At 45.6% G+C, this 23,512-nt stretch overlaps 2 protein-coding genes and 3 non-coding genes across 7 annotated transcripts; 3 read left to right on the forward strand and 2 right to left on the reverse strand.

The window, feature by feature from the left end:
* Positions 1 to 57: 57 nt before the first annotated feature.
* Positions 58 to 4,272, reverse strand: fmoda (fibromodulin a). 3 transcript variants are annotated; one of them, XM_047026154.1, is made up of 6 exons: positions 4,195 to 4,272; positions 2,328 to 2,733; positions 1,889 to 2,011; positions 1,613 to 1,753; positions 1,259 to 1,526; positions 58 to 1,165 (listed from the first exon to the last, which is right to left on the reverse strand). In XM_047026154.1, the coding sequence occupies exons 2-6, from the start codon at positions 2,676 to 2,678 to the stop codon at positions 1,014 to 1,016; spliced, it is 1,035 nt and encodes a 344-aa protein (XP_046882110.1). In that variant the 5' UTR covers positions 2,679 to 2,733; positions 4,195 to 4,272; the 3' UTR covers positions 58 to 1,013. The 3 variants fall into 3 exon arrangements, with proteins under 3 accessions (XP_046882110.1, XP_046882111.1, XP_046882112.1); XM_047026155.1 differs by lacking the exon at positions 4,195 to 4,272 and adding an exon at positions 4,171 to 4,188; XM_047026156.1 differs by lacking the exon at positions 4,195 to 4,272 and adding an exon at positions 3,445 to 3,572.
* Positions 4,273 to 13,881: 9,609 nt separating this feature from the next.
* zgc:113307 (uncharacterized protein LOC553753 homolog) lies at positions 13,882 to 18,573 on the forward strand. Its single transcript, XM_047026150.1, has 5 exons — positions 13,882 to 14,125; positions 14,884 to 15,238; positions 15,549 to 15,873; positions 16,061 to 16,378; positions 17,906 to 18,573. Exons 2-5 carry the CDS (start codon positions 14,933 to 14,935, stop codon positions 18,055 to 18,057), a joined length of 1,101 nt encoding a protein of 366 aa, XP_046882106.1. The 5' UTR covers positions 13,882 to 14,125; positions 14,884 to 14,932; the 3' UTR covers positions 18,058 to 18,573.
* On the reverse strand, positions 17,210 to 17,281 carry trnaw-cca. Its single transcript has one exon. It is a non-coding gene; the product is annotated as a tRNA-Trp (tRNA).
* Positions 18,574 to 19,969: 1,396 nt separating the features above from the next.
* Positions 19,970 to 20,041, forward strand: trnaw-cca. Its single transcript has one exon. It is a non-coding gene; the product is annotated as a tRNA-Trp (tRNA).
* A 2,527-nt stretch (positions 20,042 to 22,568) lies between these two features.
* Positions 22,569 to 22,640, forward strand: trnaw-cca. Its single transcript has one exon. It is a non-coding gene; the product is annotated as a tRNA-Trp (tRNA).
* The last annotated feature ends 872 nt before the right edge of the window (positions 22,641 to 23,512 follow it).

A 23,512-nucleotide genomic window follows, 5' to 3' on the forward strand; every position in this document is an offset into this window, starting at 1 on the left:
TTTAAGACAATGCCAGAGTATGTTCACACACACACAAACCAAGCAAACATATCCCAGTACATGTAAAAATGGTTACCTTTATTTATTCCATAAGACAGGCACTTAGTATTAAAACACCACAACCTTAGTCAATTTGAAGATCAATAAATGCTATGCATTCATGTGTCAATTTTAGCACCACAGAATAAGACAAATGCACAAAACAGTTTGCATAGTACAAAGCAACACCGCCATAGCGATAAAAGTGTTGTGCTAATTTGTTGAGACTAAAAATAACTAATATGGGGTTAGGGAGTATGGAGGCCTTGGGAGTGTGATATGTAATTATACATTTGTGAGTCAGTTCTCTGAGGCCAAGTGATTGAGTAAATACTCATAGCACTGTTCAACCCCTGCAAATGCTGTCGTAACAGAATTATGGTTGCAAAAGAATACCAAGAAAGATATTGAAAATACTCCATAGTATAATGTATCTACACATCACAAAAGAGTGGTCAAACTGACCATGACCTACTGAGGAGAAGATTAAACATGCATGCTCATTCACACAGACAAGAGTAACCTGAAGCCTTTAGGCAAAAGTCTATGTATTAGCACTACAAGACTATGTGGTACGTAGTTTACAAACTTATTCCAAAAGCTTTTCTTTTTATGAGGTGGCTTTGCAAGTATTTTATGTGTAATGAAAACAACACGAATCATCACCTGTAATTAAACAGTTGTAGGTAAACATGTTGCAGATGACCTTTGGGCTATTCAGCCTGTTGGTTCATTCTGTGGCTTCACTTCGGGACCTGATACATTGGCAGTATAAACCAAAACGCTGCCACCTACTGTAGAAATAGGAGAACTACAGCAATGCAGTTAAGGTCTGTTGCCCTCCAGTGGCAGCATGAAAGCCAGACCAACTTAACGTATTAGATTCTTATCCCTAATCAATTTCCCCCCACCAATGGCTAAGTTTAGGAGTTGGGGAGGCTAATCTTAGCCTTGATCAGAATCTGGAGGATTTGCTACAGCTCGATAGTGGCTGCCAGGCGCAGACACAAGGCAGAGTCAGAGGGCACATCCTGGGCACTGATCTCATTCCCATCCAGTCGCAGTGTCCGCAGCTTCGAGTAGTTCATCACATCCACAACACTGCAGAAACTACCCAGGGTAAACTCTGGAGAGAGATATATAGAGAGAGACAGACAGACCTTGTTTTCAGAATTTATCCTTTGCCATTGGAGTGTGTGTTTTTGTGTCTGTGCCCTACCTTTAATTTGGTTGGCCTGCAGGTACAGGTGCTCCAGGGTGGCACTGACAGGGGGGATCCTCTCTAGCTTGTTGTAGCTCAGGTCCAGCTCCACCAGGCCGGTCACATTGAAAGTGTTTGGGGGGATTCCCTTGTCTGTTATCTGGTTGTGGCCCATGCGGATGTACTGTAGCTGGGAGAACTGGCGCAGGAAGCCCTCTGGAACAGCACTGATGGAGTTGGACTCCAGGTACAGCTGGTGGAGATGCTCTGGCAGACCGTCTGGGACCTGTCAGGGATCCACACAGGACGGTTATCCATTACCAGAAGGTAGCACATGCACTCTCACTGACATGCACATATACACACACACACCTTCTTGAGCTTGTTGCCGCTGATATCCAGCAGTGTGAGAGAGTTCAACCCCTTCAGTGATGCAGCCACATCTGTCACAGCGTTGTCATGGAGATACAGAACGGTCAAGTTGTCCATTCCCTCCAGGGCAGCAGGTGTTACCTAGGCAACAGAGCCAACAGTTCAAGGTTACATCATATATTTCATGTTCATTTTTCACCATAATCCCGAGAAGGCAATGAGGACCAGTAAACAGGTGTTCAGCAGTGCCTGGGTGGGGAATTGTGTGAATGTTACCTTGTTGATACTATTGCCATTGAGGCGTAGATCTCGGAGAGAGCGTGGGAGGTTTGGGGGAACACGGGTCAGGTTGTTGTGCTGCAGATAGAGGCGTTCAAGACTCTGCAGCTTGGCAAATGCCTGGAGAACATATGGCACAATGGAGGTCTTTGTCAGAAAAAACAACAGTATTCAGATCGTCCAGCCCATATTAGACTTTGTTAGCCTGCAAAGGAAGTAAATCAACTTTAATAACATGTTTGCTGCATGTGCACTTGTAGTCACTGCAAATAATTCAAATGGACATACTGTACAGACCCACATCTTTGTCCTGACAATTTCCAGCACCACTACCACATAAGGGGTGTGTTCAGAGGAGTAACATAAGAATCTGTCAAATTGTTCAGTCTGGCTGTATATATATGACTGTGTTGATGGGATCCAGATGGCGTTGTACCTTCTTGCCGATGCGGTCGGAGGACAGCTGGTTATAGTGCATCATCATCCACACCAGGCTGGTGGCGTTGGCTAGGGCTTCATCAGGCAGGGCGGTGATGGCGTTGTGCTGCAGGTACAGGTACTTCATACGGGAGGGCACAGTGGGCATGACTGTCAGCCCACGGCCGTCACAGTACATGGCGATGGGGAAGGAGGGAGGACAGTCACACTCTTCGGGGCACTCCCCTCCCGTGTTGTCTGCATGGTAGCCTTGGCTACGCAGGGCTGACAGCCACTGGAAGGGATCGTGTCTCTGGGAGAGAGACGAGGGAAGCAGGGCAGCAAACAGGAACACACACACCACGCGCATGGTCACACCCTCGCTGGCCGCACGGCTGGGCAGACTGGACACACAGCTCAAACAGCTGGCAGAGAAGGGAGACAGAGAGCTCTGTCATGAGTGTTACACATCATGAATACATCTAAGGAGGATTCGGATGTGCAGGAGTAAAAGATTATTCCTTACATGTTTAACCACCATGTTTCATCCTATAAGATATATTTAGTGTCCCTCTTGCAATCTACAGTCTGGGATTATTAATATACACAAAGTTTAAATTTTTAACTTTGAAAAATCTTCATATGCTCGATTATTTATACTTAATGGCTGCAAACATGATAACTGTTATTATTCGAGAAGAGATGTGGGGTTGGAAGGATTAACTTTGAAGTCAGTGACACAGTTTTGTAAGCAAGGTTGTTGCCTTGACGTTAGCTATGTTTGCTTATATGCTTTGGGATCCACTGGGAATTTAGAGAGGAAAACATTTTTTGAGGACAAACTAAATCCTTGAATGGCTCCTCAGTAAATGTTTCCCACAGCTGCCAAACCTTGCACAATTTTAGGAAGTTAAATAAGTATCTATTTATTCAAAGAGGAAAAGGTCTGTAAATGTTGAAGCTGTGTTTTCCATTTCTACATTTCCTCTTTCATATTTTACAATCAACTATTTAAAAATGTTAAAGACAAAGACAAACATAAAAATTAAAAATAAAAATGCATGTACACACACATGCATACACACACAAGTGCGCGCACACAAACACACCACACACACATACACACACATCCCTACCTGAACAGAGACGCCAGTCCCTCCTCTTCCCCTCTCTCTAAGAAGCTGTTCAACACTGAGAGGGACTCTGCCAAACACTGTGAAAAACTATCACTCCTTGCTTGCCTTCCTTTTCTCCATCCCCCTCTCCACCCTTCTCTGTCCCCCTGACTGCCCCACGCCACTCCACCCCTCTCTCCCCCCTTCTCTCCTCCTCCCCTCGTCTGCCATCTTTATTTCCACTGCCTGAGCTCCCACCCCTTCCCAAACTTCCTCCCAGCCTCCCAGCCCCCTCCTGGAGCCCCTCTCTCCCCCAGAGTGAGAGCTCCGAAGTGGGGTGGCTAAGCAGGATTGCTTGCATCTGTGGAGCACATTGAACCCCTCAGCCAAGCTCTCTATATTCTCCAGACTTAAACCCCCTCTGTTCCCCCACAGTGCCGGCGTTCCTTTACTCACTGTTTCCTCTAAGCTCTGCTCTTCTCATTAAAGGGGGTGGGTGGGGGACTAGCCTTACCCCAATCTCCAGGGTCCCCCCTCCTGTTCCTACCCATTCCACCCTCATCCCTCTCCACTGACCTGTAGCCATCTCTCGGGGGTTATAGCAATACCACATACCTGCATGTCTGGCTGTGTCTGCACAGCCAGGAGCTGTGTGCTAATACTCATTCAAACGCTAATCTCCAGAGTCTGTCTAGAATGACAAAATCACTTTTCTCAGTCTGAAAATGAGTTTGCCCTAGAACTTACTGTTCAAATATTTCGTACAAGTACCTGGAGAGAATCTACTGTTGTTCTGAGGTCTTATCTTGGGCCTCCTTCAGAGTCTGTGGTCTGCCTCTTCTCTCCTCTTCTCTCTTCACTCACTTTGTCTTTCTTGGGATTGTACTTGCTTGCTTTACTGTAACTAGTGGATGAGAGAGGGGAGAGATGGAGAGGGCATGTGTTTCCAGATAAGGGGTTCCAACTCATAAGGGAGCTCCGTCTGGAATCAGAGGAGAAGATAAACAGGAAAATGTTCATGTAGTCTCCTGCATTTCCTAGTTGTGTACAGAGGAGAAACCTTTCACTGAAATAAGAGCGAAAAAGGCCTAATATATTTTTGGGCAAAGAGAAAGTGAAAAGGCTGGTGTGTGGAGTGTGGAGTGAGGGGCTGTACTTACCCATGTTGCATTTGATTGCACACCCATACTGTTTGGTCTGCCAGCTCTTTCGATTTAGCATCACACACTATGATTTGTGGTCGTCTATATGTATGACTGTACATTATGTTCACCCTCATTTGTGGGCATCCAAGAGGATGTACACATATATGCACATACAAGACAACATACACAGTGTGGGCTGTGCATGGCTGACATAGGGTAAACTCAAAATAGTGTTCTGCACCAGTGGGGCCACTCATGATGAAGCTAGCCACCAATTTAGACTGGGTTTCTGTGATGATGGCCACAAGGCTAAATCTGCACATTGCACCTCTGATGCTGCTACATTTACATTTACATTTATTCATTTAGCAGACGCTTTTGTCCAAAGCGACTTCCAAGAGAGAGCTTCACAAAGTGCATAGGTCACTGATAATAACAACAAGATAGCCCCACAGCATTGCGGGTAGTCAAAGACAAGAAGTACATATTGTGAACAACCAAAAAATAGTGCTAAAGGGAAGAGACCATAAGAGCATGTAGTTAAACAAGTTAAAATTACACAACATTGATCTCTAAGTGCAGGTGTACCTGTAGGAAAGCAATAAAAATAGGATTAACTAAAAAAGAAGAATACAACAGTTTAAATCAGCTACCACTAACCAACAAGAGCAACAGTCTAAGCAAGAGTCATTGTGAACCTTGAGGAAACTAGCGTTGGATTCAGCAAACCATTCCTAAGTACCATTGTACTCCCGGAACAAGTGCGTCTTGAGCCTTCTCTTGAAGGTGGAGAGACAGTCCGTGTCTCTGATGGAGGTGGGGAGTTGATTCCACCACTGGGGTGCCAGGCAGGAGAAGAGCTTGTGCTGGGACCGGGCGGTCTTGAGAGGTGGGACCACCAGGCGGTTGTCTGAAGAAGACCGTAGGTGGCGGGTGGGGGTGTAAGGCTGCAGGAGAGACTTGATGTAGTCGGGCGCAGTTCCATTCACTGCTCGGAAGGTCAGTACCAGGGTCTTGAATCTGATGCGGGCCGTTATGGGTAGCCAGTGGAGGGAGATGAGGAGCGGGGTAACGTGGGAGCGTCTGGGTAGATTGTAGACCAGACGGGCCGCTGCGTTCTGAATTCTCTGAAGAGGGCGGGTTGCGCATGATGGGAGACCGGCGAGCAGCGAGTTGCAGTAGTCCAACTTGGAGAGGACAAGTGCTTGGACAAGCAGCTGGGTGGAGTGCTTAGACAGGTATCTCCTGATCTTCCGGATGTTGTAGAGGGTGAATCTACACGACCGGGAGACCGCAGCAATGTGGGCCGTGAGGGAGAGCTCGTCGTCCATGGTCACCCCAAGGTTCCTGGCAGAGGATGAGGGGGTCACCGTCGCAGATCCCAGGGTGATTGAGAAGTCATGGGAGATGGAGGGTTTGGCCGGGATGATGAGAAGTTCTGTTTTGGCAAGGTTCAGCTGGAGATGGTGCTCAGTCATCCAGGCGGAGATGTCTGCGAGGCAGGCCTCAATCCTAGCTGAGATCCCCGGATCGGTCGGAGGGAATGACAGGTACAGCTGCGTGTCGTCAGCGTAGCAGTGGTAGGAGAAGCCATGGGAGGTGATGATTGGTCCAAGTGAGGTGGTGTACAGAGAGAAGAGGAGGGGACCAAGGACGGAGCCCTGTGGGACACCAGTGGAGAGCTGGCGTGGGCCTGACAGTTTGCCTCCCCAGGAGACCTGGTAGGATCTTCCCGACAGGTAGGATGAGATCCACTGGAGTGCTAGCCACAGAGTTGGCAGTGCAGTGTTAATTCAGTCAGTTCTTTTAGATGGTGTAGTATGTAGCTATTAAAGGTGTCCGGGTGAAGCCAGCCACTATGATAAAGCTGTTGACTTGGACTTCATAGGTCTGGTTACGTGCCTAATGTCTATATGCCGTGCCTGACTTAAATGTAGCTGTGCAGTAAGAAAAGGTAGAACTAGTCATGTAGAAAGGATAGGAAGTTACAGTAGGAGAGGAACTGGGGTTAACTGGTTTTGGAACGTGTTTAACTTCCTCATCAGAAGGGTTAGTCAGAGGGGCTAATCCTAGAATGCATGATGTGCATGAGGTGCATGCAGATAAACAATGATGCATGAGGAGCTTACAGATAAATAATGACTGAACTCCAGGACTAAGGTTGGAGTTAGGGGGGTGTACTTTCTCCCTCCTGCAGCAGGAAACGTTTTACATTCCTGCCTGTCTCTCTAGACGTTTCCATCCCCTGGGGCCTGTGGCGCTCGGACCCTCCGACCCTCCAGTGACCCCGGGGGCCTCTGGGTATTCACCTACCAAGTTACTCATCTAATGTGATGCCCACGCTGCTACACAGCAGCTGCCCAGCCCCTCACGTGTCCTGTGTCCCTTCCTGTCCACATTTCTGCTCCAGAAAGGGACGCTGTGCATCCCCGTAGACGTTAGGGACTCTTTCTCCAGGGTTGTTGTTGTGCTAAGTCAACCCTGGCTGGGGAGGCTGAAGGTTAACTATCTTTCCTAACTCTGCTGTAACTCACGCCAGACGCTACATGGTCTCACGGGGTTTTGTGGCGTTCACACAAACACCTTTGAAGGCCTAGTTTAGAGGGCCTCCGTGTCATTGCCCATTTGGTATTTTGTAGTAAACAAACACTTTAAAGATATTAACAGATTGATATGCATTATGTATTTAATAAATGTTTTATACATGTTGTTGAGAGACACAACACGTGAACCCAAACAACTGCTATACAACAAGAAGACTGATGGGGTAGGGGGGAACTCAGAGTTAAGTTAACATTTTGAAACCCTAACATTTACCTGAACCCTGTCCACTCTGAGACCTGCTAACCTTAACTATTGATACGCGAGAATACTGTATAAGCATATCTAAATGTGTTGCAGCTGGTAAGGATTTCTGGCTTTGCATTTGTGTGTGTTCATGCGTAAAAATGTAAGTTATATGCAACCCAACAATTTTAATATAGAGAATGAAAGGAATCCGTTCTGGTAATCAAAACTCCAAAGGCAGGAATCTGAAGGGATGCTCCCCCTCCCCCACCCATGGCCCCAGGTCATGAAGACTGTGGTTAAGCAGGGATCAGAGAGTAGGAGTCTTCAAACCTTTGGCTCATACCATGAATTCACCCTGAGAATGCCAAGCACCTACTTTCCTACAGGTACACCTTTTGGGGGGGTTCATGTTGTTTATTTTGTAATTGTTTAACTACATGCCCTTATGTTTCTTCCCATTGGCACATATTTGCTTTTCACATGTATGCTGCCCGCAATGTTTTTGGGGCTATCTCGTTGCTATATCATTGACCTATGCACTTTTGTGAAGGTCTCTCTTGGAAGTCGCTTTGGATAAAAGCGCCTGCTAAATGAATAAATGTAAATGTAATTTCTGACTCTTTCTTTCTTTCTCATTCCTTCACTTTCAAATGTTGACAGATATCCAGCTTTAGAATGGAATCTACTCTTCTACAAACTAATTCATACCCCTCATACAATTACAGAGCTCCAAAACCTCTCAACCTCCAAGGAATGTGTTTGTGTCTTTGAGACAGGCTGGGCCAGTGAAGACTGAGGCGATCTTTGTTCCATGAAGTTTTCTAACTATCTTATTTGATCCGGTGGTCCGTCACAGAGTGTCCCAGATGTTCCATCTCTGGAGCCAGGTGTCACACAGTGAGGAAACATGCTCTGTTTGTGTCTCCAGGACATGAGGAATACTTCATCCTGTGGGGGTTTTAAGATTACAGCTTTGTACTTTCACAAACAGGTCACTAACCATAAGTTACACCACAAACAGACACATCAGATCAGACCTAAATCCCAGTCATCTCTCCATCACTTCCTGTGCAAAAGCAGCACACACACTCTTCCTAATTAGTTCCGTCTGACCAGTTTATGGGGCGTTGTATGGCAATTACATCTTTATTGCATTCACAGCAATACTTAATACCCAACAAACCTTACATGTTTTTTTTTATCATTATAGTTCAGAATAGGTATTCAGCCAGAGACAAACCCACATGAACACTCTCATTTCAAGGGAATGATAAAGACTGAGTACCAGGACAGAGTTGGTCCTGAAGGTAATCTGAGCCCCAGTATGGACCCTGCAATGCAAAGCAGATGTGTCCTACACACACACACACATACACACACACACACACACATGAATATGTAAACATGGACATTAGAATCTCACTATTGTTTTCACTGAATGCCTTCAAAATACAAAATACATTAGAAATACATTTCATCTTGTCTGCTCCCACATGCCATTTAAAGTAGACTTTTCTCAGAAAGCATGTTAGATGTACAGTGCCCTCCAAAAGTATTGGAACAGTGAGGCGAATTCCTTTATTTTTGCTGTAGACTGAAAACATTTGGGCTTGACATCAAATAATGAACGTGAGACCAGAGATCAACGTTTCAGCTTTTATTTCCAGGTATTTACATCAGGATCTGATGCAGAACTAAGAAAATATCACATTTTGTTTGAATCCACCCATTTGTCATGTGAGCAAAAGTATTGGAACAGATATACTTAAAACATATTTAAGTGAATAAGACTTAATACTTAGTTGCAAATCCTTTGCTTTCAATAACTGCAGCAAGTCTGTGACCCATTGACGTCACCAAACTTTTGCATTCTTCCTTTTTGATGCTTTCCCAGGCTTTCACTGCAGCCTCTTTCAGTTGTTGTTTGTTTTGTGGGGTTCCTCCCTTCAGTCTCCTCTTAAGCAGGTAAAATGCATGCTCTATAGGGTTTAAGTCTGGAGATTGACTTGGCCAGTCTAATACCTTCCATTTCTTGCCCCTGATGAACTCCTTTGTTGTTTTGGCAGTGTGTTTTGGGTCGTTATCTTGCTGCATGATGAAGGCTCTGCCAATCAGTTTGGTTGCATCTTTCCTTAAATTGGCAGACAAAATGTTTCTGTAGACTTCCGAGTTCATTTTGCTGCTGCCATCATGTGTTACATCCTCAATGAAGATTAATGAGCCCGTCCTAGAAGAAGCCATGCAAGCCCAAGCCATGACATTACCTCCACCGTGTTTCACAGATGAGCTTGTGTGTTTGGGATCATGAGCAGTTCCTTTCTTTCTCCAAACTTTAGCCTTTCCATCACTTTGGTAAAAGTTAATCTTTGTCTCATCAGTCCATAAAACTTTGTCCCAGAATTTTTGAGGTTCATCTCTGTACTTTTTGGCAAATTCCAGCCTGGCCTTCCTATTCTTCTTGCTAATGAGTGGTTTGCATCTTCTGGTGTAGCCCTTGTACTTTTGTTCATGAAGTCTTCTGCGAACAGTAGATAGTGATACCTTCACTCCTGCCATCTGGAGGTTGTTGCTGATCTCACTAACAGTTGTTTTAGGGTCTTTCTTTACAGCTCTCACAATGTTTCTGTCATCAACTGCTGATGTTTTCCTTGGTCTACCTGTTCGACGTCTGTTACTTAGTACACCAGTAGTTTTCTTCTTCTTCAGGACATTCCAAATGGTTGTACTGGCTATGGCCAATGTTTCTGCAATGGCTCTGATTGATTTTCCATCTTCTCTAAGACTCACAATTGCTTGTTTTTCACCCAAAGACAGCGCTCCGGTTTTCATGTTGTTTTCACCTCTGAATACAGTCTGCATAGACAAAACCTATCTTACCCAATCTGAACCTGAGTGTAGACATTCTGTGGTATTTATTGATTGAATAATGTATGTAATAGGACACACCTGGGCAACAAAACACACCTGTCAGTCATATGTTCCAATACTTTTGCTCACGTGACAAATGGGTGGGTTCGAACAAAAAGGTGATATTTTCTAATTTGTGCATCAGATCCTGATGTAAATACCTGGAAATAAAAGCTGAAACGTTGATCTCTGGTTTCACATTCATCGTTTGATGTCAAGCCCAAATGTTTTCAGTCTACAGCAAAAATAAAGGAATTGGCCTCACTGTTCCAATACTTTTGGAGGGCACTGTATGTCGACATTATGGCAGAGAACTTGAAAGCTTTTGAGTCTGCCATGTAGCTAGAATCATACAACACATCATCAGGAAATGTGGCTCAATGAATCTGAACTATGTTCCAGATGTGTTAAGTGACCATACTATACACATACATGCACACACACACACACACACACACACACACACACACACATGTTGCTAATTAAGCTGAAAGCCTCTCATCTTTTAACATTTTGATGTGAGTGGAAATAACACTAGTGTAAACACAAATGCTATTTCTTAAGACTCAAGATGAGAGCCTCTCTATTGACCGTGGGACAGTACATTGATATGAATGTTAACTCAATGCTAACTGGTTACTCAAACTCTAATGCTTTGCATCCCATTTCTCTGTCAGGCTGGACACAGGACAGTGGTTGTGCTTGGTGAAATGGCGCCCTCTAGGTTTAGTGAGGTAGACCTTCAAGGGTGTGTGTGTAGCGAGACCACACATTCACAGTAGCACAGAGGAAAAGGAGCCTATAGAAGACCTTCCTAGAAACATATGGATGGGACATCTGCCATAAGGCAGTGCTTATATAACACAACATCAGGGGAGAGAGAAGCGGGGAGTTTTTTACCGGATTAGTGAAGCAAGTCTAAAAATCTGTCTGTGTTGGAGAATGGAGACGGAAAATGAAAATCCAACTCCCATGTGTTCTGATGGCAGTTCAAAGCCACGCCATTAACAGTTATCTCACTGCTCATGTATGATATCCTACCCGGCACAGTCAGACAGTGTTATCCTCCACCATACTGGGAAACAAGACGTACAGACAGCACTTCCATCCTGCAGACACAGGCAGAACCCTCCAGCCTGCTTCAGCTTGTCTCAGGGTGCTGAGATCATGTGCAGTGCTGCTCTGTTGGAGGCTCGCTTCGGGTCTGGAAGGGGCTCGGGTGAGGTGGTGTGCAAGGTTCCAGCCACGTTCATGCCTGTCAGACCTTCTTTGTTTTGTCACTACTTTGTTGGCACAGAGTCTCCAGGAAATTAGTTCAGAGAGTTTCAGGAGCGTAGTTGGGAATAGGGAGGAGAAGGAAAGGATTTGTGGTCCATGAAATGTGGCGCAGAATAGGGGATGATGAGTACGAGAGGGTGGATACTTGGGAGGGGTGTGGCATGGATAGGATAGGGATCAGGGAGGAGAGGGGTGCCGGTGTCAAGGATGGGGTGGAGTCAGGAGATGAAGATAGGATGGGTGAGAGGGAGATACAGTACAGTATTAGAGAGATATCACAGTGGAAATAGATACCACATGCAAACTAAGAGCTGACAGGAAAAGAAGCTTAAGGCTGGAAGACAGTGGTTCTAATGCAGCCTTTGAAGACAGACAATACCAGCCTGAATGTTATTCTGTATCTGTATATTGTCTCAAACACCTTATATATAGTTGAAAACCAACAAACCTTCCCTATGAGTCAAATCATAGGCATTAACTATGTTCAGAATTAAGTAACCCACTTCACAAAAACAAAATTCAAGCTTCTTTTGACACTGTAGGAACTGTGTTTATGAGAAGTTTCCTGTCTGTGTTGATGGTATGTCTGGGAGTGAAAGGATTTCTTGGAGAGGCTGATCCTTATTACCTCACAGTGAAAGGTGTTGTTCTGGTGCAGGGGAGCCTGGCCAAAACGGGGAGAGGATGGGGGGGAAGATGAAATGGAAGGTTTCCTCATTTCCTCCTGCTGTTTATGGAAAACCCATCAGGCTTATGATGGCAGAAGGGAGGAGGGGGGAATGGAGCAATGGAGGGAGCTGAGTGTCTCTGAAATATCATGTACAGTCCACAAACACACACACACACACACACACCCACACACACACACGCACACTCACTTTCACACAAATATCCTAACATTAGACAGGCTCAATCCATCTGGCCCACAACCCCTCCTGCTAAGTCCATCTAATGATCACAGTTTGAGGTTTGCTTTATATATCCCACCATCTTCAGTCTTGACCCCTGTTCTAGCTCTGCCTGAAACAGTTCGGTTGAAATAACCTTAGCTCTGACAGAAATAACCGTGTAGGTTTGAAATCCTACAGAGCGGAAACCACACGAACCTCAGAGCAGTCTAGCAGGCCTAATGGATTGGGTGAATGTTCTTTTCTTACTGAATGAGATCATTTGGAATGGAATGCATGATCATACACAGGCTAATAGGCTTGGGTTTGATGCCCTACCATAAGTATGTGCTTCGGGACACTCGCATGGCACCTAAGTAGACCATCCTCTGTGTCACCACACCCTCTCCCTATCGATTCCCTCTCTCTACCCAGTTCTTGATGAACCCCCTGATATCCAGCAGTAACCTTGGGGAGTCAACTCATCTAGACGCACATGGGAACCATCATAAAAGACCCAACCACATAGAAGTGAAGCAAGAAACACATTCTCATCCAGTGGTCTCTTTGGGTTAGAAAGCTATTCACATACCAGCAAGCACACATACAGTAATGTACCCCCACCACACACACACACACACACATAGCACACACACACTCACACAAGTGCAGCAAGATACATTCTCATGCAGTGGTCTCTTTGGCTCCCCAGGTGCCCTATTTGGCTACACTGTGTGCAGTTAAAGCCAGAAAGCATACATACCTCAAGCACGCAAACACATATGCTAAAACAAGAACACACACACACACACACACACATTGCCATCACAGTCCAGGAGATTGGAAGCTTTTGTTGTAATCACAGAGTTTATACATCATGTATTTTAGAACTGCTCAGTATGGGGCGGATTTCCATGAAACAACAAGGACATCAGCTCTTGGCCACAACTCTGAGGGATGCAGTGCAACACCCTGCACTGAGATGCCCTGAGATTCCTGAGTTATGAAGGGATGTCAGAGAGACAAAGGGTATATATTTTATTTTCACTGAAAGTTTCATGACACCCTAATTCAAACCCCATTTCACTCCTCCTTTGATACTCATCTTTTTCTCTCTTTCTCTCTTTCTCTCTTTCTCTCTCTCTCTTTCTCTCTTTCTCTCTCTCTTGCAGTCTTCTCTTATCTTCTCTCTCCTTTTCTACTGTCTTTCACTGTTTTATTTTATATCTCTCTCTCTCTCTCTCTCCCTCTTCCCCTCACTTTATCCCTCTTTTTTCCACAGGGTTGGCACACATGTTTCCACCAAATGTTGATGGTGTAACAGTTACCATAGGCTGGGAGGATGAGAGAGAGACAGAGAGAGAGAGAGAGAGAGAGAGAGAGAGAGAGAGAGAGAGAGAGAGAGAGAGAGAGAGAGAGAGAGAGAGAGAGAGAGAGAGACAGAGACAGAGAGAGAGACAGAGAGAGAGAGAATGAGAGAGAAAAAGGAGGTTGTAGAGGAGGTCTAGGCCCAGGTTGTGGGTTCTTTGTGGAATGGAGGAATGTATCAGGCAGTGAGTAAACACTGCAGGTAGAACGCACACACACACACACACACACTCTCTACAATGCAGCACCACCACGACTGAACCTCACGGAACCACTCAGGAACAACTTTAAAGCAAGTTTACATCTGCAGCACCAGACGCACAAAAGGTATGTGTCTTAGTAAATCTATTCTCTGTTATTTTGTGTTCAATGTTCTTCAATGTTTTTGAGGGGATGGTGCTGTGAGATGTACACTTTGTATGAAAGAAATGGAAAACTAGTGGTTTTTACAAATCCAATACTGCATGCTGAGGATGATGATGCTCCAAAGACAAAGTGATGCGTGATACAATACAGAGTGCGAAGACACTACGATTTTAAATGTCCCCAAGTCTCCAAACATGTTAAATGATGATTGTGACAAACATCAAATATGAATAACAGCTGTGGTGAGCATGTAGTCTCTGTCCCTGTGAGACCAGTTAATTAAACTGTGTGTGTGTGTGTGTGTATGTGTACATGTGTGCAGGCATGTGCATGTGTTAGTGTTTCCGTGTGTCTGAGTGTGTGTTTCTACTGTACTGTAACAGGCTGCAGATGTGGAAAAACACAGACACGCATTCCTCCCTCTCATACACAGATGTTTGTCTGCAAACAGGAACCAAGTGCATGATCCTGGCTGCCAGCTTAATCCTAGCTGCAGTAGTACATACATTTTTACTATTAAAACTTACAGCATGTGTAAAGTACTGAGTTACCTGACTATCAGCACATTCCTAAGCTAGTCCACTATTTCCTGGCTTGTAGACTTGGCTATACTAGAGATAATCACCAAAAAACACTTTGATGGTTCCTGCACTGTAAATTCATGCGGTGACCAAGATGAACTCTCATCTTACCTAACTGTACACTACTCCTCATCTCAGATTCCTACATCCAGTCCGCAGCAGTGTTGGCTCCACAGCACCCAGTTCCATGGCTCTCCACACATCCACCCTGGTCTTGGTCCTGGTCCTGATCATGCCTGCCCAGGCCTCCACTGATGTGGACACGGACTATGGAGGCGTCCCCCTGTGGATAAACCGTTTCCTAGGGGAGCCCAGTGTCCTGACCCTGCGTGGCCGGATGGACCCGTCATGGTACCGGGCAAACAACCCCCAGGCCTGTCCTGAGCCATGTGACTGTCCCATCCAGTGGCCCACAGCCCTGTACTGTGACCACAGAACACTGGGAGCCATACCAGACAACCTGCCAGCCAGGACTGAATACCTCTTCCTACAGGTGAACACTACCATGTTGTCATAGTTACTCAAAAAACATACAGCATTTGACTCCTGTGATGGAAATTATTGTAAGTGTTGCCTAAGGCAGCGTTGTATTGCAATAACTGTCAGAGTGATCAAGGCAGTGGTATACAGCAAGCGTTAGCTTACATAGCACAGGGTTTATAATAACAAATCATGTGTTTAGGTTTATTAGCCAGACCTTGGGGTACAATGGTAGGGGGTATGACTCGAGAGCAGAAGATCGCTTTGGTCTCATGGCTTTAAGGAAAGACAGCAGTTCCATTTCTTGTTTTCTGTTCCCTCAGGACAACAACATCTCATCCCTGTCATCCTCTTCTTTTACCAATGGCACCAGCCTGCGTTGGCTTATACTGGACCACAACCAGCTGCAGAGCAACAGAGTGGACCACACTGCTCTCCAGAACCTGACCAGGCTGCACTTTCTTTTTGCCAACCACAACCATCTGACCACGGTACCAGAAAACCTGCCAGCCGGACTCCGGCAGCTCAGATTGGCCTACAACCACATTACCAGCATCACCCCAGGAACCTTCCAGAATCTAGAGCACCTCACTCTACTGTTGCTGCAGGGGAACAGATTCAGCACCATCACAGAGGATGACTTCAAAGGTAGCTAGTACTACACCTACACACACACATACACACACACACACACACACACACACATACATACACATACACACACTGGAAGAATGGACAAGCATCAGACGTGCAGTGAAACTGACAGAGGGACAAAGCAATGACAAGTCTAATGATGTTTCTGAGGTCCTCCTCTCCCGCTCTCTTTCTCCCTCAGGTCTGGTGCATCTGAACCTGTTGGATTTGAGCGGGAACCTGTTCCCCACCGTCCCCCGCCACCTCCCTCCCTCCTTGCAGCAGCTCTACCTGTCGAACAACTCCCTGTCTGGGCTGGAAGAGGACTGTCTGGTGGGCTTCAGCGGGCTCAGATACCTGCGTCTGAGTCACTGCGGTCTGCAGAGCCCCAGCATCCACCCCCTGGCCTTCAACCTGTCCTCCCTGGTGGAGCTAGACCTCTCCTACAATAAGCTCAGCCTCACCCCCACTGTCCCCACAACCCTGCAGTACCTCTACCTGGAGGCCAACCAAATATACCGTAGGAGACAACACACACACACAGGCACACACACACACACACACACACACACACACACAGGCACACACACAAGCTCACCACACCAAATAAACACACTGGCAATGTGCATGTTTGGAGAGCTGCATACAGTGAGAGTGGCATAGGATATCCAACACCTTAACCCTGCTGTGAAGGAGGAAAGGGGAAATGTGGAAAATATGACTGGATCTGTAAAGCAAAGTAACAAGCTGTCCAACACACCCCTCGTGCTCAGGGGAGGGTAGGGGGCGGGGCTAGAGGAGGGGGTGGGGCTAGAGGAGGGAACAGAGCTGGGGAGGCATGGGTGACATGGAGAGAGAGGAGCACTGAGGAGAGAGGAGCGCTGAGGAGAGAGGAGCGCTGAGGAGAGAGGAGCGCTGAGGAGAGAGGAGCGCTGAGGAGAGAGGAGCGGTCTAGAGACATCTGGGAGGGATTCACAAGGGGTGTCAGGCGAGCCAAAAGCACGCTCTGTTCTTTTCTTTATAATATCCTCTTCTTCTTCCTTCGTCTGTTTCTCTTAGACAGAGATTAGATTTCGATAGAGGGAAGCAGTGGAACTGCAGCCACAGTAGATCTACAGCTTTAGGTAGACATGGGAGTAAACGAACCACCGCCTATGAGAGGGAGGATGACATGGACACGATGATCTTCATAAATCTGTCTTTACTTGGTTCAGTTATCTTTTAGGAGCATTAATCATGATCTCAGCCCCCTCCTCTTCTGCATCGCAAACACAGACTGCCATATTGTGGCTGATAAACACAGGCGACAATGTAATACCAATGACGTAACAGCAATAATTTCTAAAATCACTGACCTCGACGTGATTTGAACACGCAACCTTCTGATCTGGAGTCAGACGCGCTACCGTTGCGCCACGAGGTCCTGCTCAAGTCTTGCAAAAAAACTTTTTACACTCGTATTTGCCCCATATCTATACCATGGGAATTCAACCAGATTCCCATATCAGTGGATAACTTCAAAGCTAACTCTGTCTGTGTGTTTGTGTGCGTGTGTGTGTGTGCATGCATGCTCGGATGTGTGTGCGACTGTCTGACTAAACTGTGTTTATAGATAGCATTATTCGCAGTCCAAGAGTCAGACATTCTGTTCTGACTAGCACAGCGAATGTTCTGGCCAGAGGAAAGAATGTGTTCCTGTTTTCCAGCCTGGGATCCAACAGAGAGGTCTGTGTGCCATTTTGGGACTGAAAAGAGCGAAATTCTACCTCAGTAACATTCACCTCACTGTCTGGCTCCCTGACAGCTACTGTGATTGCTGCCAAACCCAGTAGAAAACACCAGATGATGGCAGAGACAAGCTGTGGCTGTACTTCACCCTAGCTAAAGCACCAGCAATCTATCTAATGGGGTCAGCTTTTGTTTGATCACTAATTTCAGAGGAACAATCCAGCTAAACGGATAGTGAAGACAGAGTGAATTTCACCATTAGTATGCCTGCTCTCATTTTCCCAGAGTGGAGTAACTTTGGATTCTATGTTCCTTCCAGAGTTCAGCGTGAGCAGCTTCTGCCAGGATGTGGGTCCTCTGTCCTACTCTAGAATGAAGATCCTACGACTTGATGGCAACAAGATGACCTACCACCAACTGCCTGCTGACTGGGTCTACTGTCTACGGGTGCTCCATCACATATACATATGAGGCTGCCTCCTGACCCCCACTAACCCCTCCTGAACCGTCCTGACCCCTCCTGACCCCTCCTGACCCCCACTAACCCCTCCTGACCCCCACTAACCCCTCCTGACCCCTACTGACCCCTCCTGACCCCCACTAACCCCTCCTGACCCCTACTGACCCCTCCTGACTCATCACAGTAGGATCACAAGAGCTCAGTATGACAAGCTATAAATCCAACCCTCTCTCACCTCCCGTCATATAGTCCTACTTCAGTACCTGGACAATCCAGAACGTAGTCCACAGTGTACACTGAGTGCTGTACAGGTCAGCTTCTACGGAGTAGCAAGAGCAACAGATGCTCACAACCCACCCACACAAACACAAGTGGCAAACATACATATGAATGTGCAGATTGTATTTGAGCATAAGCACTTCATTTTTATCTTTGTGAAGCCTACCTATGATTTGTTCTTTTGAGGCAAGTTTCTGTATCTTACTGTTTTGTATAACAATAAACCCAATAAACATCCAAAATCCCTACTGAATGTCCACTGTCTTTTCTCCTCAGAAAGTAAACCATGCAGTGGTAGAAATAAATCTACAGATAAGATCTACAGAAGGCAATAAAGGTCACATTTCAAATATTTTGGTTCATTTCTCTGTGCCCATATCTCTGTGTCTCTGGGTGGCAGACAGGTAGCATGGGAGTGTCTCGCTGTGTCCAGCTGGGCAATGTGTCTCCACCAAGGAGACACAGTAACATTCCTCTATTATGACAGCATCCCATAATAACCAGTAGCCAGCTGTTAACACCATAGCGACAGACTGTTTTTGTGCCTGAATCACATTAGCAGACCCCTAAAGTACCTGAAGAGACATTACATCCAGCCTACATCCCCAAACAAAACAGATATAACTGTAACCCTGGCAGCACTCAGGGTTGACAGAAGCCTACATTTACTGAGCTTTGCAAGAGTGTACTATGTGTGTGTTACTATGTCATTTTTACTATTAAAAATCTCACTACCATATTTTCCAAGTTGCACTGTGTCTCGTACAGACCATCCATAGTCTTTAATGTGGTCTATAAACTGAGTGGAAAAGTGGAGGGATGGAAAGAGTGAAAGGCAGAGCGTGATGGATGAGTGGGCCTTTTCTTGAGTTAGTCATCTTCCATTAAGCCAAATAATTAATTTGTCTTGCCCATACACAACACAACACAACACACACACACACACATACTGGAGACAGGAAAGACACAGACGTTATGATATGGGTCGGAAATACTGACGTCAGTAATCACAGCCAGCATTGACAACGTGGATTGAGTCATAGAGAGGATAAAAAAGGCTGTTACATAGTTTCATCATCACTATTAGCACTTCATTATACTTAAACCACTGTGGATGGTTCTGTAGTAGGACTGATCCTCATGGAGGGTTGTTGCTGCAAAACTCTGACGGTTTGGACATGAATCTCAATTCTGTCTCATTCCTGAAAGTAGCTCAACTGTGAGTGTTGAATTTACAGTTCCTTTCCTTCCCTGTGTGGAATAATATTGTATAACCAGGACATAACAGAATACAGAGGCAGTACTGTGCAGCTCAGCGCAGGTTAGGACAGCATGATATACTGCCCTGAGTGGTAGAGTCATCACTGAGACTTGCCTCGGTCATTCTTCCCCAGCCCCCAGCCCCCAGAAGAGACCCGGTCTTGAAAACAACTCAAACACAGCTCTCCCTATAGGGTCGTAACACACATACCAGGGGCCCAGCTCTCTAGGCTGCATTCCACCGTAGAAAATGAGTGGATCCTGCAATTCATATCTGATCATACACACGTAGACACCCACTCACACCTCCACAGTGCTGTGGCCACTGGAAAAAACAGGGGCTGTATTTTCTATTAATACACTTTGAAAGGGGTGTTGCAGCATGACCTTGTGGCGCAACGGTAGCGCGTCTGACTCCAGATCAGAAGGTTGCGTGTTCAAATCACGTCAGGGTCAAGGTTTTTAAGATTTACTCACTGTACTCAAGGCAGTTTCATTCAGACCTCACTCACCCTGTTGACTAGATGGTGAACAGACTAAACTAGTCAGATTCCTGTGTGGTAGCTTTGAGTGTTGCCGCCTCAGACCTCCATGCTTGGGCTGTTAGACAGACTGCTGTGTAGGGGAGGCTGAGAGGAGACCAACAGGTCTGTTTGAGCCAGAGCCCTCCATCCTGTTCATTATACTCACAGACGCTGACTCTCACATTTTATTTATTAGCCACACAAACTCCTCCTACTTTACAGAACTGTTTGCAAAAAACACACAAACTTATCTCCCTCAACCAACATGATGCTTCAGTTATATATGTAGTATATTTCACTCAATATTATTCTCTCTCTGTTGACCTACTTTTGTTTTACCAACCCATTGGTTCCTGACAGTCTTAAAAGATAAGAGCAGGTTCATGTATGACAGTTTAGGACAAAATAAAGCTGATAATAAATCAGCTTTACTCGCCAAGTAAGTTTAACAAACAAGGAATTTACTAACACATATTTCCATATAGCAACAATCCTATCCATAATGTCCCACATGTGTGTTTACATTCATTGGTTTTCTTTGATTATCTAACAGTGAACATAAAAGCAGGCTAGAGTCAACACACTGGCAGTTGATGTTGGTCATTTTGCATAATTGGCAGCAGTTATCCGTCTCAATGCAAACATTTTCACCCCTTCTATAATACAGGGGGTTCAAATGACGGTGGTGGAGATGGTCAAAGCAGGTTGAGGGCAAACGGGAAGAGGGGGGGGGGGGGGGTTTCCATGAACTGCTCATCAGGCAGTCCTCTGGGACACAGCCTCATATGGGAAACACATGGGGATTACATAAGGTAACACACAGGCACATATACATCCACTGAAGGGAGGTGGTCATGATGAGCCGCCATCCAGATAGGATCCATCTGTTGTGGAAGAATGAATATCATTCAATGTAGTACTATGATGAAACAACGGATGTTATAATGTAATATATGTTTGTGGTAATATAAGGTAGGCCTTGATTGACCAATTAGTCAACTTGCCTTAATTTAAACCACAATAAAACTGAGATTTACAAACATTAACTGTGCAGTTTATGTCTTTGTTACTCAAGTAAAAGTGCCTGTGTCATATCCAGTCATTCACAGCCCAGTCAGAAACCAACACCGGGATCCAGAGCAATGAGCAGGTGTATTAAAATAAACAGTCTGAGACCACAGCCTGTTCCCCTCTTACTGGAGTTAAGTCAGTCTGGGTTTGAGTCTGGGTCTGTCTGATTTGAAGGATGATAGATGGGCTTTGGCAAACAAAGGACATATGACAATAATATGATATGGATGTCTGCCCATAAGCAGCCTAACCAACTTCAGCTGCTTCCTGTATGCAGCAGAAATGTGCCCTGCAGGTATGCACACATCCATGAGGCTCGATCTGCTGGGCTGGTTTGGTTACTCCCGCCCGTGACATGTCATAACGTGTCCTGTTATAACGTGACCTGTTATAACGTGACCCGTGGACCTCTACCCTTCTAACAAAAGTGGAGTTTTCTTAAGCCTTGCTCCGAACAAAGTTCCTTCACACAAGCGAGTCTCCCTAGATACTGCTTCCCCCTGCATCTTTCAGGGCTGCTCTTTTGATTCATGTAATTGTAAAAAAAAATAATAATACTTAAAGTAGGCCTATATGTATAATTGGGTAAAGTTAAAGATCCGTTGTTGGTTGGTTGGTTTATTAAACCCCATAAAAAACCTAATGAATCCAATCTCCGGTCCTCATCGGTTTGGCTGTACATATGTTACACATTTATTTCCAAGGCTCATTAACATGTCAATTTGTGTTGTTGTGATTAAAAGATGGAATGTTTACTTCACATTACCGCATAATGAACACTACATGCTACTTTACCAGTGACGTTATATGTAGCCTACCTTCGTCCAACCAACCGTTGAGTGAACACTTGACTGTACATTGAAGACGCATGAGGGAGTACGTGGACAGCGGCATCTTTATCATCCGACCATCTCTCAGCATTTCCTCCACGTTGAGTTCTGGCTGAGTTTCACAAGCCTTCGTGGTCTTAACAGTGTAATCATTCCAATCGACCATTAAATTACAGGACGGGCCGATCTAGGACCGCCAAATTATTATACACAAACTATCTCAGCCTGTGCTCGCCTAGGGAGCAGCTGTTGTCTGCTGCAGGACTGCCTCGGCCCCAGTGCTGCCTCTGTATTTGTTCGCTGTTGTACAAACAAATCTTCTCACCTCCTCAATAAATATATTGCAGCCTTGTCATTTGTTTGGTCACTGTAACAACAGTTTCCAGATACAGTTAGCAGATACTCGGCTGCATTGTGCTATTCGTTGTAGTATCAGTATTCGTGTTGTTGCCTGTTTGCGAACAATAAAATAGCTTTAACACGGCCACCACACACTTTGAAATGCTTCTACGAAATGCTACAAGGATTGAGGACGACTTTGAACATAGCTACATACACGACCTCGTGTCGCAACGGTAGCGCGTCTGACTCCAGATCAGAAGGTTGCGTGTTCAAATCACGTCGGGGTCAAAGTATTTTAGGGACTGTATACTGCGTGGGATTGATCACAATTGGTAGAAGGGTGCTCTTACCTTTGAGTTGACAAGAATATATAGCCCATTAGTGCAACTGTGATGGACAGGCCCAAACTTCTACATCAGCATTACTGCCTGAGACATTTTACTGTGTAAACATCATTAGTACTGGAAGTAGCTTTGGTGGCCTCGTTAGCGCTACCTATTTTACCACACTGTTCACCAGGATGCACGCACACACTCAAGCACAGACACACAATCCTGGCAGACTTGCACTGGTAATATCATTTGAACTTCAGATTTCTTGTAACATTGTTTGTAGCTTGGTATTTGGTACAGGTATTTTAGAGAGGAGATGGAGTGGTGGCAAGCATTGTAAAACCTTGACAAAGGTGCTTCCAGTGACATCACCCCTGCAGCAGTACCATATGAGACTCATAGAGAGCTAAAGTCATGGTGGTTTGATTGTGAGAGCAAAGAGTCATTAACCAGGATTCCCACAGTCTCATAAAAAAGTTGAGGCGGGTGGGGCTGGGGAGGCCCTAAAGAATGTGTAAGTGACGTGTTTAGGAGTGTCTCTCAAATATTGGAGGAAAATATGATTTATGCCTTAGTTTTTCTTGGTCTGGTCCTTTCCCTCTCTCTGCCCCCTGACCAGATGGCTTTTCCCAGCAGAGTGGCCTCAAACTGGGGAATGAGCTCAGCTGTGCTTCCTGGAGAGAGAGGAGCGAGTGGAGCGAGAGGAGTTGGAGAGGGAAGGGGCAGAGCACAATGTGAAGACAACAGAAGGCATAGGAGAAACTGATGTGGTAGCTGTACCAATGTAGAGCACGAGGGAGGGGCAGTAGAAAAGGGGACAGAGTATGG

Source organism: Hypomesus transpacificus, chromosome 9 (genome assembly GCF_021917145.1).
Source record: "Hypomesus transpacificus isolate Combined female chromosome 9, fHypTra1, whole genome shotgun sequence".
Classification (NCBI taxonomy): Eukaryota; Metazoa; Chordata; class Actinopteri; order Osmeriformes; family Osmeridae; genus Hypomesus; species Hypomesus transpacificus.

Coding starts and splice junctions, on each gene's coding strand:
- fmoda (XM_047026154.1), bottom strand. CDS start 2,678: ATGCGCGTGGTGTGTGTGTTCCTGTTTGCTGCCCTGCTTCCCTCGTCT. Junction 2,012..2,327: donor CCGACCGCATCGGCAAGAAG/GTACAACGCCAT, acceptor TATGTTCTCCAG/GCATTTGCCAAGCTGCAGAG. Junction 1,166..1,258: donor GCAGGCCAACCAAATTAAAG/GTAGGGCACAGA, acceptor ATCTCTCTCCAG/AGTTTACCCTGGGTAGTTTC.
- zgc:113307 (XM_047026150.1), top strand. CDS start 14,933: ATGGCTCTCCACACATCCACCCTGGTCTTGGTCCTGGTCCTGATCATG. Junction 15,239..15,548: donor CTGAATACCTCTTCCTACAG/GTGAACACTACC, acceptor CTGTTCCCTCAG/GACAACAACATCTCATCCCT. Junction 15,874..16,060: donor CACAGAGGATGACTTCAAAG/GTAGCTAGTACT, acceptor TTTCTCCCTCAG/GTCTGGTGCATCTGAACCTG.